General features: G+C 61.6%; 1 protein-coding gene across 1 annotated transcript in view; it reads left to right on the top strand.

Moving 5' to 3' along the window:
- The window catches only part of Lpcat1 (lysophosphatidylcholine acyltransferase 1), a 48,746-nt gene extending 34,513 nt beyond the window's left edge, over nucleotides 1-14,233 (top strand). Inside the window, exons 7-14 of the mRNA XM_026380044.2 lie at nucleotides 2,239-2,273; nucleotides 3,392-3,446; nucleotides 5,130-5,212; nucleotides 6,877-7,002; nucleotides 7,393-7,546; nucleotides 9,105-9,203; nucleotides 11,038-11,179; nucleotides 12,595-14,233. Of these exons, the coding sequence (XP_026235829.2) occupies nucleotides 2,239-2,273; nucleotides 3,392-3,446; nucleotides 5,130-5,212; nucleotides 6,877-7,002; nucleotides 7,393-7,546; nucleotides 9,105-9,203; nucleotides 11,038-11,179; nucleotides 12,595-12,779 (879 nt within the window). The 3' untranslated portion in view covers nucleotides 12,780-14,233. The remainder of the gene's footprint in view (nucleotides 1-2,238; nucleotides 2,274-3,391; nucleotides 3,447-5,129; nucleotides 5,213-6,876; nucleotides 7,003-7,392; nucleotides 7,547-9,104; nucleotides 9,204-11,037; nucleotides 11,180-12,594) is intronic.
- The last annotated feature ends 1,944 nt before the right edge of the window (nucleotides 14,234-16,177 follow it).

The following is a 16,177-nucleotide window of genomic DNA, read 5'->3' as shown; positions in this document are numbered from 1 at the left end:
CCACGGCCCACCCTGACACTTTGGTGAGAGGCTCTCTATGCTTGTCTCACACTCAGGCAGTTTTTAAATTAGGAACATCTCAATTCTGGAAGGCTAGGGGCTCGGGGAAAGGGACTGGGTGGCTTTACAGATACTTCCCTGCGGAAGTATCCCTTGTTTAAGAAAACACAAGAGGCCAGGCATGGTGGCGCACGCCTATAATCCCAGCATCTCAGAAGGCTGAGGCAGGGGGCTCATGAGTTCAAAGCCAGCCTCAGCAAAAGTAAGGCGCTAGCAACTCAGTGAGACCCTGACCCTAAATAAAATACAAAATAGAGCTGGGGATGTGGCTCAGTGGTCGAGTGCTCCTGATTTCAATTCCCAGTGTCCACACAAAAGAAAGAAAACACTCCAGACTTCTGGAGCCTTTGGGGACCGCACTGGGGCAGAGAGCCCGGGTGGACGAGTTCCAGCCCAGGTGCACCCTCCCCCAGCTCCTGATGTCCTCAGATGCTCCCCCAGGGCCAGCTGCACCTCTGCCTCAGGGCAAGCGTCCTCAGGCCTCCCTCGAGGTGGGAGCCCCAGGCCTGGGCTCAGTGTGGGGGGCACCTGGTGTCTCTGGATGGAGAAACCTCCCTGGATGTGGGCTCCCAGCCTGCAGGGGCTCTTCCTGCAGATATTCTATAACAGCAGGGCAGTGCTCATACAAAGAAAAGGCTGCGACCCACAGCACAGGGGTGCAGCCGCGGACAGGGCCAGTGCAGACCAGAAGCCCCGAAGCTGACTCTGGTCCTTCCTCACGGGTGTCTGTACCCGCCGCTCTGTTAGTGACACACCCTGGTGTGCAGACCCAGGTCTCCCAGGTGAGCCTGCCTTGGTGTGGCTGCCATATGGCTCTTACTCGCATCTGTGCCCTGTCCCCGCAGCTGCTCAGCTGCAGGAAGACCCCGTGACGACACGTCCATGCTCAGACCTGCGTGGAGGATCCGGGGAGGGGGAGGGGGAGTAGAAGCCGGCGTCATTGCTGGAGCTCCCAGGCAGGTGACTGGCACATGCTGACGGGGCAGCCAGGTCTCAAGTTGGCCACAGTCAGAACAGAGGTTGGTGTTGTCCCTCCCCAGCAAGGGCACAGAGCACGTCTGTGCTGGAGAGTCAAGTGTGGACCCTGAAGGTGGAGGTGGGGGCCACATGGGAATAGGCTACTGACTGCGTCCCGCAGCCAGGTGCGGGCAGGACCAGGACCAGAGCAGAAAAGACCAGGTAGTGGCAGGACCAGGTGTGTCAGGATGAGTGTAGGCAGGACCAGATACAGGCAGGACCAGTGTAGGCAGAACCAAGACCAGGTACAGACAGGAACAGTACAGGCAGGGCCAGTGTAGGCAGGACCAGTATAGGCAGGACCTGGTACAGTGGAGTCAGGTACAGTCAGGACCAATGTAGACACGACCTGGCACAGTCAGGACCCGTGTAGACGGGACCTGGCACAGTCAGGACCCGTGTAGACGGGACCTGGCACAGTCAGGGCCCGTGTAGACGGGACCTGGCACAGTCAGGGCCCGTGTAGACGGGACCTGGCACAGTCAGGGCCCGTGTAGACGGGACCTGGCACAGTCAGGGCCCGTGTAGACGGGACCTGGCACAGTCAGGGCCCGTGTAGACGGGACCTGGCACAGTCAGGGCCCGTGTAGACGGGACCTGGCACAGTCAGGGCCCGTGTAGACGGGACCTGGCACAGTCAGGGCCCGTGTAGACGGGACCTGGCACAGTCAGGGCCCGTGTAGACGGGACCTGGCACAGTCAGGGCCCGTGTAGACGGTACCTGGCACAGTCAGGGCCAATGCAGACGGTACCTGGTACAGTCAGGGCCAATGCAGACAGGACCTGGTACAGTCAAGGCCAATGTAGACCAGACCTGGTACAGGCGGGGCCAGGTATGGGCAGGACCAGTGCTGGAGCGAGGGCAGCCCGGAGCCTGTGAACATGCTAGAGGGCAGCAACACAGCAGGTCCGTTCTGTGGAGGAAGGTCGCTGGATGCACTGGAGGTCGAGAGGCAGGGAAGGGGTTGGCTGGGACTGAGGCAGACCTGGAACCGCAGCCTTGCTGCCAAGAAGAGAGAGAGGGGTGTTTGCGGGACCTGGGACATTGGGACCCGAGTCCACCCGGGAGGAAGAGACCCTGGGCCTCTGCAGGTCAGGGGGCGGGCAGCCCACGACACCTAGCTCCAGGCCTGATGGATTCTGCTCCTCTCCTGCCCTCAGGACACCATCACATGGACCTGGCGAGGACCCGGAGCGTAAGTCGTCCCCTCGTCCTCTTGTTTGTCCTGTCGTTCTCTGGAAACATGGGTCCTCTGGGGTTCCCTGTGCCTGCGTCACTTTTGCAAATGTGAAAGTTGCCATTTGGTAGTGGTCAGGTCCAGCCCACTGTGAAAGCCAGTGTCCCTGTGAGGCCCCATCCTAGCACTCTGGATTCGGGGACTTAGAGGTCTTCGGCTTCAGCACCCTCAGGAGGTCACCGAGCTCTTCTGTTCCATCCCCAATCATCAGCTCGGTAGCTACCACCGTCCACCTGGTGGCCAGGTGTTCAGGGTGGGGACTTCTGCTCAGACATGGGGCTGGGTAGTGCTGGATGGCGGAGGCTTTCGAGTCGGCATCCCTGACCCCTGGGACAGTCACACGATGGTTAATAGCCCCACAGAGTAAGAAGAGCCACAGGGGGAGCCCAGGATGCCCAGCTCCTCTGGGCCTCCAGGACACTGGTGTGTGAGCTGGTGTTTAGAAGGAGGAGAGGTGGGTGACGAGGCCCATGAGAGAACAGGGCAGCCCAGGGACTTCAGGGGGAAGCAGGACTGGGCCTAGGCAGGTGACAGGTCAGGTGTCAGCCCCTCTTGGGATGAAGGGTCAGGAAGGGCTCCTGTGGGGGCCTGTGTCTCGGGCTTGGAGATGGCATAATGGAGCAGAAACAGGGCCATGCAGCGAGCTAGGAAGCAGGCTGCAGGGTGGGCCTGGCACTCTGGGGCTCCCCCTTCCAGAGCCACGATGCCAGCTGAACACAGAGGCCTCGGAGCCAGGCTGCAGGGGCAGTGGCAGCACTGGGCTCTGGAGGACGTGGCCTGAGGCTGGGTCAGGTGTCCATCGATGAGGTTTCCTGAGCAGGAGGGCAGCTGGAGAGGACAGCATGTGAACAAACCCAAGGCAGGACAAGATTTGGGACACTGAAGACCACAGCGTGCTGGAGCTTTGGACTGGGCTCCGAGGCTCTGCGCCCTCCTGGAGGCTGCTCCCTGCCCAGCAGCGCCCTCTGGAGGGGTGAACCGGGAGGCCCGGCTGCAGACTCCAGGCCTGCAGTCGTTCACGGGAGGAGCCGAGAGCCTTGTTAACCAGTGTCACCGATCTGTTCAATGTTTTAAAGGTTGAAAATCCTGTGGCTCACCCTGTGCCAGTTTCACAACCAAGTGGAAATTGAGGTATGTATGGTGACGGTGTTACCCAAGGTCATGTTCAGGTCTGTCCAGTGGTGTACATGCTTCCCCGGGCTGTCCAGAGGCACAGAGTATCAGAACAGCGTTCAGCTTAGAGCTGTGTAGACACAATGTTAAAACTGTTAAGCTGAGGGCCCTTAATATAATGTTTCAAAATGGCCAGGAGTCTACCAGCATTGACCCGCCGTGGAGAGCCAGCGCCATCGTGTTACATTCTGGGCTGAAACAGTGTCACTGGATCTCATCCCTTTCTCGGGTTTCCTTAGAGGGGCTTCCTGGTTACTTTGCACCAATAACTTCATGTCTTGAATGATCTGGGACCATTCAGACAGGGCTTTTTTAATCAATGAGGAAGCTAGTCCTATCAGTCTTTTATCATGGTTATTGCAGTTCCAGTGTGTAGAAAGCTAGCGCCTCTGCAATAACTTTGCTTTCCGTTTTACTGGCACTAATACTGCTGAGTCCATCCTGCTAAATCCGTCTGGCCGTCACCCCGATGGCATGTGGTTAGGGCATGTCTGCCAGGTCCTCTGCCCATGTGTTGGCTAACCACTTGGCCGGGTCCGTGCACTGTAGGATTTTTCATGAGTGAAGAATAGCTTGAAAGGGATCTGAGGCAACGCGGTGCACAGAGTCATGGATGTGTCCCCCACACCTTCCACAGACATCACAGGGCAGTGCTAGCTGGACAGCTGACCCAGCCAGGCTGCCCACTTCTCAGGGAGGTCAGCCCCTGTGACTGCAGAGCCCTGAGCCAGCCTGGCAGCCCTGCAGCTGGGGTGCATATGTGGCCCGCTGCTGCTCCAGGAGGCAGCTGGGACAGGTCCAAAGGCCCGGTGCTCCTGGTTCTGGGCAGCTCTGTCAGAGCTGGTGGCTCATGTCAGGAGAAGAGACCAAGTGGCCCCGCAGATGCCTGTCTGTACATGCGTGGCTTGTGTCAGGGGCTAAGACCATGGCAGTTGTTGGGACTTTTAAATAAAGCAGGAGTGGCAGCGTGGAGTTCCACAGGGAGCGCCGACGGGCTCCGGGTGCTCCTGCGTGAAACAGGTTCAAGGCGCCAGGGAGGGTCTTTGCCTCTGTGTGCAGGATGGGGGTTGTCGACATGACCTCAATCATTTAAATCTCGTGTCTCAGGCACCATGTGTCCACAGCACGATTTATCTTAATTTCAAAATAGTAAGTGACAGAAGGCTGCCAAGAGTTTCTTCCAAATGTGTAGACAAGTGTAGTTTGTCAGACAAAACTGTGACCTTGGGAGGTGGAAATGCAGTGCCTCAAGACCCACCTCTCGTGAGGTCAGAGGTGAGCATGCAGAGGAGCTGGGTGTCCTACCCTGGTGGGCGCTCCTGGTGAGGAGCTGGGTGGCGGGCGTGTGTGTATATTAAGTGTGTACGTAGTAGGTGTGTGGGGTGCTCACATTGTGTGTAGTGCTCACATTGTGGGTATGCAGTGTGCACATGTGGGTGTGTGCAGTGTGTGCATGTGCAGTGTGCACGGGTGTGGGTGTGCAGTGTATGCGGGTGGGTGTGGGTGGGGCACTGCTAACCTGCCTGGGCAGACCTCGCCTGCCGGCCTGCAGTCCTGTCAATGGTGGCTCCGTGTGGTTGGGCTCTGTGCTGTTGACCTCTGGCACTGCCCCTGCAGCTGACTTGCCTTCTCTGTGTCCAGTTCCTCCCCGTGTACAACCCTTCTGAGGAGGAGAAAAGGAACCCTGCACTGTACGCCAGCAACGTGCGGCGCGTCATGGCCGAGTGAGTGCGCGCCCCGTCCCCGGCAGGCAGCTGTCACCCTGTCACACCGGGAGAGCAGCTGCTGGGCCCTGGCAGGGAGCACTGGGCCTCCTGCCTCGTGCCGCACTCGTGTCTGGTGGTGTTTCTGCCCGTTCACCATGTAGAAGGTGGTTAACTCTTGCTTCGTTTGCAAGTTCAAGGCTCCATTGGCACCTGACCCAGCCCACAGGAGCACCAGCCCTGGCAGCTCGGGGTCGGAGCCTGGCACCCAGGCCTCTGAGTTCACCCCCACATAGGCTGCCCGTGTTGTGTCCCCCACAGGCCAAGCACGGTACTTCCCGCTGGCCTCGTAAGACCACAATCCCCAGGGGCTCGAGGTGGGCAGGGCGGGCCTGTCCCCACCTGCTCTCACGCCGTTCTGTGCCTCTCTGAAGTAGGGCCTGGCCTGCCCTTCCCCTCGTCCCCTCACCGCAGGCCAGTGATGATGCCCGTGGCACCCCCTCTCCCTTCCTCAGGCACCGGCCCTGCTCGGTTCCTGACCCACAGGTCTGGGTGGAGCTCCAGGCGCATCTTCTGGGCTGGGTGAGGGTCCTGCTAGCTCTGGGAGGAGGCAGGACCAGGTGCCGCATCTCCTGCCCAGAGCCTCCTGTGGTCTCGCCCTCCTTGCTGCAGGTTCCCACCCCCAGACCTGGCAGGGCTGGCTGGAAGGCCGTCCTCTGCTCCCCACAGGGGAGGTGCCTTTCCCTTTAGTCCCCTGCTGGCCACACAGCTCGGGAAAACAAGCCTGCACTGGCCCTGTGCCCAGCTGAGCCGGACAGGGGCAGGAGCTGTGTACAGCTGGGACTCAGGGAGTAGCTGAGACCACACCTGCATCCAGGCAAGGACCTCCCAGCCCTTCCCAGTTCCTGGGCCCCCGCAAGGGACACAGGTGACAGGAGCCCGCCATGCCATGGCTTTTTGGCCCTGGACGCTGCCTCTGGAGTCAACAGGGTTTGCAGCCGGATACCGAACCCTGAAAGCTGGCGCCAAAGGGTTCGTGCCAGCACCGCTGCCTGGGCACCTTGTGCTCCGGTCCCTCCTTTGGGTTCTTCTTGTCAGTGTTCTGACCCCTGGGCTCCCCGAGGGTCAAGGCCCCAAGGACAGGTGGGTCTTTCCAGACCTAGGGCATGTGCTCCGTGGCCACTGGTCAGTACCCGTGCGGGAAGCCTGCCTGCTGGGGTGCTCGCCCTCATTTCGGCCCCCACGTGATCAACGTTACGTTCTCACTCAGCCTTTAACTTAAAAACGTCTGCATGAGTCCAGATCAGAAGTGGTGACCTCGGTGGGGCCCGTCGTGAGGTGAACCTGCCTGAGGGGCCCGCCGGGGAGGGTGTGCTCTCCAGAGCAGCTTCCGTCCTGGGGGCACCAGGGGAGTGGGCATGTGGTCAGTGGGCACCACTGCATGGGCGTCTGATGGAAGCTGGCTTGGGAGAGGCCCCCTCAGGCCCCCAGCCACCCGGCCAACCTCTGCACTCTCCCACAGGCTGGGGCTGGGCTTCTGCACTGTGGACACACACGGCCAGGCACAGCCTATAGGTGCTCCCCTGCGACCATCCACCATGGTGCCCTCAGACGCCCCGGCCCCCTTGCCCAGCTGCTGAGGGGGACTGGCTAAAGTGGGGAGGCTGACGGCCCCTTCCTTGCAGGGCCTTGGGCGTCTCCGTGACCGACTACACGTTCGAGGACTGCCAGCTGGCCCTGGCCAAGGGACAGCTCCGCCTGCCCGCTGACACCTGCCTGTTGGAGTTCGCCAGGCTGGTGCGGGGCCTCGGGTGAGTGTCCTGGGACCCCCCAAGCGAGGGTCAGGACCCGGTGCAGCTGAGGCACAGAGCTGATGGCCCAGGAAGTGACGTTTGTGCCTGCTCCAAGGTGACTTACATATCAGCCTCAGTCCACATAGAAGGGCCTTAGAAGCCCTCTGTGGTGGGCATCAGCTGTCCCCCGATGCCATGGGTGTCCAGAGAACGGGCAGAGCGGCCAGCACGTCCCCGGTGGCCCAGAAGCCAGGCAGCCCTGCACCTGCTGGCCCAGGCTCTGCCTCAGCCTGGCGGCCGACGCTGGTCCTGCCGGGTGGGTAGCCTGAAGGTCCTGAGGAGCCTCTGGAGGGTGGCAAGGCCCCTGGTGGGCTTCTTGAAAGAAACCCCTCCTTATTTTTTTTTTAGGCTAAAGCCTGAAAAGCTTGAGAAGGATCTGGATAAATATTTGGGAAGTGCCCAGGTGCAGAGCCGGGAGAGGCTGGGCCTGCCGGCGTTCGCCGCGTTCCTGGGGGTCCCCGTCTCGGACTCACTGGAGGAACTCTTCTCCCTCTTTGACGAGGTGGGGCCGCTAGAGAGGGGTCTTGGTGCGACACCGGGCTTTTCAGAATACAAGAGGCGTTTGCTGTGGCTGGAACACACCTTACCCAAGTTGGAGAGCAGAGGAGGAGCCCCGCTGCCCAGGGCCAGTGTCCAGCATGCCCCTTGCCCGGGGCCCGCACCAGCTGGTCCTGCTGTGCTCCTCAGTGTGTGCAGAAGCAGAGCATCCGAGCCTTCCCTCCCCAAGACGTGCTGGTGCTGTGGGGTCTCCATGGGTGTCTGAGAGGCCCACACCACACAGCCAGCCCAGCCCCTCCCACGTCCCGTGCCCTCCTCGGTCACACACTGGCCAAATGAGGGTCCACGGTCACATCACTGTGGCTCTGAAAGGTGCCTTGCGAGGTCAGGGTGGCGGGCAGGCAGAAGCCGGCCGCGCCTGCTCATCATCACAGGGTTGCCAATTGTGCTGTGTCCGTGTGACCCCACTGCCTGTCCTGCGTGGCACGGCACCTCCTGTGAGCTAGTCTGGCGAGTTCGTGTACATGACGGGCAGCCTCGGTGTGGCTGTGGCAGGACAGGGGAGCCTGTGAGTGCCTGGGACACTTCGGTCCCTGGGTCATGGATGTCACCGTGACCCTGGGTTCAGCCCTGGGGTCACATCCTCCCCAGCCAGAGGCAGTGCTGACTGAGCACAGGCCGGTCCTACTGCCTGCACCCCTGGGCCTTGGCTGTTCCTGCTCAGGCCTCCCGGGGTGGGTTCCCAGCTTGTGACAGGGACTCTTGGTCAGCTCTCATGTCCCCAAGTGACCCATAGCGATGTGTGGGGTATTGATTTTTATTTTCTGTTCTTTCAAATGCATGGTGGTCATTTGAGGTCAGAGCACGCCCCATTTCACCTGCAGGTCCTCAGGCCCAGAGGCCCAGCTGTCCCAGAGCTGGACACATGTAGCCATTGGGTCTAGTGTGGGCTACACCTGCCTGGTGCCCGAGCTACTTCCAGAGACCAGCACCCTGTACCCCAGGCCTTGAGAGCTGGACCAAGGCCAGCTGCAAGATGGCCACCACATCCCCTCAGAGGGGGCTCAGGACCTTCTCCTGCCTGACCCTGGGCCTGACGTCTGCAGTGGACCAGGACCAGGGGCAGGGGCAGCCAGAGTGGCAGTCCTCTGCACCCAGCACTCCGCTTCCTGCGCTGACGGGCGTCCTGCTGAGGGTCTGGGTGGTCAACTCCGCTTGGTTGGCCCTGGACCCCGTGTCCCGAATGCTGAGGTCTCCCCATAGCAGGCGGGTGCGCAGAGCGCAGCAGGCGTGGCTGCTTGGTCTTCTGACCCGTCTTGGCAGGCAGCAGGCCTCTCTCACCTGCTCTCCTCCCTGGAGAAGCTGCGCCCGTGGCCTGCAGCCCTGAGAGCCGACCATGCGTACCGGCACGCACAGCAGCTCCCACGCAGAGCCAGCTGGCCGGCAGGTCCTTCCAGAAACCCTCTGCGAGCACTCCGTCCTGCAGGGCGCCTGGTCCACCTGCCTGCTGACGGGCTGCCCACTGGGGAGAGCCAGCCCCTGAGGGCGTGTCTCTTTTGCAGAGCGGAGACGGCCAGGTGGACCTCCGGGAGTACGTGGTCGCCCTGTCGGTGGTGTGCCGGCCATCCCAGACTCTGGACACCCTCCAGCTGGCATTTAAGGCAAGTGGGGTCCCACGTCAACAATTCATGGGGACAGTCAGGTGCCGTCACATCAGACCTGAGACACGGTCTTACCGCCCCTCGCCAGTGGCAACTCTGAAGTCTGCCTCACTGCTGCTCTGGCAGGCACCTATAGAGCCGGAGGGCATGCCCAGTGCCCTGGGCAGGGCCACCCAGCCCCCATCAGCCTTTTGACCCACAGAGCAGGGCTCAGGAGTCAAGAGCCGCCCAGCCCAGCTCAGCCCAGTCGCTGAGTCCCCCAGCCAGGCCAGTTCCTGCTGGGCCTGGACCTCCTCCCACCCGCCCTCAGGCCTGGGCCCCTCAGGGCTCACCCCGCCAGCCCTGTTACCTGGGGTGGAGCTGAGACAGGGTCCTGTTAGAGACGCCCAGTAGGAGCAGCTCGCATGAGTCAGGAGCCACTTGTCTTGCTGCTTCGAGAGCCCCCCTTGTCCCTCTGACTGCACACCCCCCACAGCCAGGCTGGGAAATGCCTCCACGTGCCAGGGTGGCTTACGTGGGTCACACTGGGGGACTGACAGGGTGATGTCGACATCTGGCCCCAGCGGGCCTGGCAGGCCACTTCTGAGGCCTCTGGCCTGCATCCAGGCCTCGTCCTGTTCTGACAGCCTGGCCCCTCTCGGGCTCGTAATGGGTGACAGCAGGTGGGAGGTGGCACTCTGCAGGGCCTGAGCTCATCCTCGGGCTGGCAGTGTGGAGGCCCCACCGTGGGTGGGCAGGTAACTGCCCTGGAGAGGACGGTCTCTCCACAAGTCTCTCAGGGCCCTCGCCTCTGGGTGGCAGCACACGCCACCCTGCCTTGGCCGCCTGGCGCTGGGAAGTCACCTCTCACGTGCTGCCTGGCAGAGTGCAGAGGCACTGCCACACCTGCCCAGCTCACCTGCTGCCACGCCTCCTCACCCGACTGCTGCTGGCATCCCTGCTCTCTGCACCAGCACAGGCCACCACCTCCTAATGACACGCCCTGTCCCTCCTGCTGGCCCCGACACCTCCCAGCCCTGGTCACGTGCAGGCAGCCTGGTGACCCGGGCCGATGTGGGATGCTCTGTGGCAGGACCGGGTGACACAGCCGTGGCACCTTGACAGGTTCCCCATGTCATGGCTCAGGGCTGCCAACAGCTCTGAGGACGCAGGGCACACACACGAGAGCCTCCCAGAAGTGGGGCTTTCGGGCGATGCCTGTACCCTGGGCCCCCAGTCTGCTCCGTGCCCGAGGGAGCCCTGATGCCTGCGGAAGCCCCCAGAACCTCCGGAGGAGGCGAGGGAAGGCCAGCGGTCCGCCGGCCCGGCTGCCGCCCTGCCCTGCTGCCCAGCCTGTAGATAACCACATCACCAGCACTCAGTCCAGGTTTCAGCCTGGGCACTCCAGACAGCCATCCAGGCCCATGGGCCTCCACTGTGCCGCAGTTCACACTGTGGCCAGCAGGTGGGGCCAGAGGCACGCTGCTCTGCCAGAGCCCGGCCTGCGCTCCTCTGCTCTGGCTTCTGTGGACTCAGCATGGCGCTCGACCCCAAGCCTATCTTAGGGCCAGTGGTGCTGTGGGGAGTTCTGGGCCCGGCTCTGCTCTCTCCTGTGTGCCCCTTGCTCGTTGGTCTGCTGGTCAGTTGTAGCCAGGCATCGGCAGCCTCCTTGTCTCAGGCCGAGGGGCACCAGGTCCTAGAAGGTAGAAGTCAGGGGCCTGGGCACAGCCCTTCCTGGGGCCCAGCATTTCTGAGAAGGTGGGGTCATGGCTGCTGAGGGCTGGGACATCTAAGGATGGGTCACCAGGCCTAGCCAGGAGAGGGAGCCTCAGTGACAGCCCGCTATTCCCTGTAGATGTACGGGTCACCTGAGGACGGCGGAGTAACCGAGGGTGACCTGTCCTGCATCCTGAAGACTGCCCTGGGTGTGGCAGAACTTACTGTCACCGACCTGTTCCAGGCCATCGACGAGAAGGGGAAGGGGACAGTCACATTTGGTGAGTGGAGGAGGGGTCACGTGCCAAAGGCTCTGGCCCAAGAGTGCTGGGAGGGTGAGCCCCGGAGACCTGGGGACAGGACCAGAGCCCCTGTCCCTTCCACTCACCTGCCTGTCCTGTCCTCTCACGGGGCCCCACGGCACCTCAGAGGCACAAGACACAGAGCCCAGCTCTGCCTGCCTCGACAGTTCAGAGTCCACCGAGGTGGCAGGGTCTCCCCTCCTGGGGACGCTGTAGCTACGTCCCCAGCAGCCACAGCCCTGGACCTCAGTCCACCTGGCCCAGGAGTAGTCTGTCAGGAAAGATGGAGCCTGGGGTGGGGCGCAGAACTGTTGCAGGTGTGCTGGACACAGCGGTTCTCCCCTAGAGGACACCTTTGGGGCATCTGAGCAGGTGTCCTGGGTCCAGCATGGCTCCACTGGCAGGCCGAGCACTGAGAAATGGCCAGTCTGATATTCACATCGCAGTGTGGAGTCAGCCAACCGACCCCGAGGTGCCTCCTCCCTTGTGAGGGAGTGACACACATTGCCTCCTTTTGGGACACTCGTGGGTTTGGGGCTCCTGCCTGTGACTCTGCGGTGCCAAGGTGCTCACCGTGGTCTTCTGAATCTTCACTCCCTCGACTTCTAAAACGGGTGCAGCAGTCTGTCCTTAAAGAATTGCCTTAAAGCAAATGAGAAATCCCTTGCTCCAGGACACGCACCCACCTCTGAGGGTCCTGGGCGGAGCGCAGTGGGGACAGGAGGAGCCACGGCCTCAAGTGGCCCAGAACTAGGTGACGGCAGGGATCCCCAGGGACAGGTCCACAGGGCAGGGGCACACAGAGCACCCTGGTCACCTCCAAGTCAGCGTGTGTTTTACTGAGGAAGCAGGACAGTCATTCGCTGCGGGAGGCCGTGGAGATCTCGAAACAGCCAGTGTTCCTGTCTTCTTTGGGGATGCTTTAAAAATTATGTCCCAAGTCAGACCCCAAGTGTGTGAGCGTGAAAGTAGGTGCCAGAGTGTGTCTGTGGGAACAGGGTGCTCTCCCGCTGGGGCACAATGCCAGGGTCTGTGAGGAGGGCCCTCACTCTCGCCAGGTCCCAGTGCCAAAGCGTGTGCCGTTGGCGGCACCACCTCCAGGTGCTGCCCAGACACAGCCTCAGCCCAGAGTCCACTTCCAGGCGCTGAGGATGGGGCATTTCTGTTGGGCTCAGAGTCACCAGTTTTCCCTAGAGGGTCCCCAGGACAGGGTAGCTGAGAGGACCAGCCGCTGTCCCCCCTCGTCCCTCAGCGTGCAGCAGAGACTGAGGCGCAGGTCCCCTCCCCCAGCCTCTGCTTCCCTGCTGCCCTCCCCACGTGAGCCCAGGGGAGAGCCGGGGGCCAGGGGTCTGCTGCCCGAAGTCCGGTAACCGAGATGCCTCTGCTTCTTGCAGCCGACTTCACCAGGTTTGTGGACTCGCACCCCGACTTCGCAGAGGAATATCTGTACCCCGACCAGACGCGACACACGCACTGCACACAGACCCCGCCCGGGCCAACCCCCAACGGCTTCTGTGCCGACTTCAGCCCTGACAGCTCGGGCTTCGGGAGGGAGCCTTGTTGTAAGAAACTGGACTAGGACAGAGGACCCGGAGGCCGTGGCTCCCTGCCACCCTTGCCTCCCGTGGCCCGGGACACCTGGGTGCCCTCTCCTGTCATACCCTGAGCCTTCGAGCTGCACGCCCAGGCCCCGGGGACTTGGGCTTGTTGCTCTGTCCCCTTGTGAGCAGCCTGTGTCGGGAGCCCAGCCTTGGAGGGAGCTGCGTGGGGCCAGCCGGGGGCCGCAGGTGGCCTCACCTAGAGCACCAGGTCCTCTGCGTGTCCCCTTCTCTGCGCATGGCACATTCAGGGAGTGGTCCACGCGTGGTCCCAGACCTCTGCCTGCCTCGTGGGCTGCAGCTGGCAGTGCTGTCACCGACACACGGTCCACTGTGTGGGAGCTCCTGGTCTTTTATAAACTTCATTTAGGTACTTTGGAACACATTCAGCATTTTTTTAAAAAAGAGAAAATTGTTTTTCTACTTCATTTTTCTTGTTGGGTCAGAGCCTATTTGTTTACCAGCCCTTTTTTGATAGACGGAGGCCAACTCGGTGACATTTCTAGCAACCTCTCCCAGGAAAGCCCTTCGGGCCTGTGGGGAGGCTTGGCCACCGGCGTCCGGCCCCAGGACACCTCTTCTGCTTTCCTTAATCCTTTTAAAATCCCCTTTTTTTATAAACGTTACCAGTTTGGTGTTTCTGTTTGAATGTAGTGAGATCCATTTCATCAGAGCTTAACCTCCGGTCACGGCCGCGCTCACTGGTAAATGAACCAGGCAGAAGGGGAGCCGGAGCCGTCAGTTCATCTCGATCCCCCCTCCTCCTCGAGCAGCTGACACTCCAGGCCTGGCAGGGAGGTCCCCTGTCCCTGGCCTCTCCCCCTTTGCTTGGTTTCTGTGGTGAGCCCCTGAGTGTGGCTCACCCGCCGTGGCAGGGCTGTAGGCTCCACAGTGCCCTCCGTCCTGGTCAGGCCCAGGCAGATGCCCTTCCTTGGAGCACACGGTGGCCACGGCATCTCTCTGAGCCGGCTCTGGGTCTGTTTGGAATTTGTGCTTTTTTTCCTGAGATGAATTGGGTTTCCCATCTGGGGCACTGCACAGGGAGTGACCACCAGGCCAGAGTCACGGGGTGGCTCGGGCAGCACTGAGGGGGCAGTGCCGTCAGCAAGGCCCACCCAGGCTCCTGGCTCCTTGGAGGGGATTCGGAGGCGGCCTTGGTGCCCAGCCGTCCACTCACAGTGACAGGTAAAGGTTCATTTTTAGAAGAGAAAAGCCTAGAAATGGCTCATGAAGGAGGTAATAAACTAAGATATTCCAAGGGAGGGCCGCGCCCAGCCCTGCCGTCTGAAGATGAAGGGTTTTCAGGAGAAAATCTCTGAGACAGACTCGGAATGGATGTTTGTTCCTCCTGATTCTCTTCCCTCGCGTGGCGACCTGCAGTCTGCGGCCTCACCCCGCGAGCCACCACGTGAAGGACGTGGTTTTCTGTGGAATAAAGCCGTACATAGAGACTTGAAGGCTTGTGTCGTGTGTCCTGTTCCTCTCCGTCTCTAGCAGGTCTGGAAAGCGCCGTGATTGAATGCTGTAGAAAAGGCTTTCTTGGAGCGAAGGGGTGCTCCGGCTGGACTGTGCCGGGGACAGAACCAGGCGGCGCGACACTGAGCCCCACCCAGCGCTTGTCATTTGCTGTCCTGGCTGGAAGCCAGACCACCCCCAGGTTCGTGCAGCTGAGCTTGGCTTGTGGGGAGGGGGCAGAGCATGCCCAGCACAGCCCCCGCTGGCCGCCCAAGCTGGCTCCAGTGCCCTCTCCCCCGGCTTGAGTCACACCTGCAAGTGACTTCTCCCGGAAGACCGGTCCACTTCTGGGTGACGTGGATTCTGTGCAGGCACAAACCCATCTGTGGACCTTCCATGGGGAAACTGAGTCACAAGGTCACCGTCCCACGCCTGTTGCTGTGTGAAATGACAGCGTGCTGCCCACTGATGTGCATGCTGACTGCAGCTCGGGCACTCATCCGGCCACGAGGGCGAGCCGCGGCCACCACCATCCTGGTAGTCACAAGATCTGACCGGTGTGCACAGCCCCCTCCTCACGCCCACTCTCTTCCTCTTAGCCCTGAGCAGGTGGGTCTTTGCCCTCCGACCCATTGTCACAGCCTCGGTCATGAGAGACCAAGGAGGACCCGAGGGCCTCGGGGCCCAAGCTGCAGCAGCCCCATCTCCCCCTCACCAGCCACCGTCTGATGGTGCAGCACCTGTCTTACCCCTGGTTCCGGAGGGGGCAGCCCCATTACTGATGGCCACCTACACTGCAGTAGATCAGCTGAGGTCCCAGTGGAGGCGTCCCACCCTGGGAACCGACCTTCAAGCAGAGAAGCCTGTGTGGAGGGCCCATTACCCACAGGGCACAGCGGGTGTGCTGCGTGACAAGTGTGGCCACTGGGATGGGGGTCAGCAGTAGCTTCACTGCTGGCTCGTGCCGTCCAGGGCAGGCGGCTGCAGCAACACCGCCCTTCACATGTGTGTCCTGGGCCAGCAGAGTGCCCTTCCCAGGTCCTGCAGCCAGATGGCAGATGGAAGAGGGGTCGGAGCACGCCCTAGATGTTGCTCTTCCTGTGGAGGAGCAGGTTGGCCCACTCCTGCTCCACGTGGTCACACCTGAGGCCACAGACGGGGGTATGATCCTGCGGAGAAGGGGAAAGGGACACTTAGGTGGTGGCAGCCAGCCACGGTGATCACAGTGCCTAGCTCCTCCCAGCAGGACTCGCTGGACGCGAGAGGACACCTCCCGCTCGGACGGCCACAGGTGTCGGTGTCCCCTCAGCCGGCAGCACCCTGAGCCTGGCCCTGCGTCCTCACCTCACAGGGACTCCAGGAGGCTGCAGCCAGGCTGCCCAGCTTCAAGTCAAAGCCTCCACGAGGGAGGGGGCACAGGTCACAGGGCTCAGGCAGGGAGACTGAGGGGCAAAGGTGACGCAGGTGTGAGACGAGCCAGGGTGCACTTGCACGCAGGACGAGGCTGTGGGATCCGCCCACCTCCAGGGGTGACAGGTCCCCCCTCAGAGCCAGGCCAGCCCATCCTGCGCCTGCCCCTGAGCAGCTGAACTCAGTGGTGACCTGCCAGGCCAGCTGTGGGCTGTCTGACCCTGTGTTACTGAGCCACCCTGGACCCCCGTCCCTCTCACGCCACTGGGGCAGGATTGTGCCAAGTGGACTCAGGGTTGGGCAAGAGGCACCCACCCCTCATACCAGGTGAGACTAGTGGGTGAGACACTGGTGTAGGGACAATCGAGGCTGGGCACCGAAGACAGCAGGAAACAGTTTTATTTGACTGTAGCCAGGTTCAAAGGGCACAGCTTTTGCTGTCATCCATCAATCCCTGCACCCCGAGTTCAGGGAGTTTCAGAGTTTTATACCCAGCGTGTCAGGGGAGGGGCTC

This window comes from Urocitellus parryii, chromosome 1, assembly GCF_045843805.1.
Source record: "Urocitellus parryii isolate mUroPar1 chromosome 1, mUroPar1.hap1, whole genome shotgun sequence".
Classification (NCBI taxonomy): Eukaryota; Metazoa; Chordata; class Mammalia; order Rodentia; family Sciuridae; genus Urocitellus; species Urocitellus parryii.
Note: the sequence above shows the minus strand (reverse complement) of the source record. Positions and strands in the feature narration are given on the sequence as shown.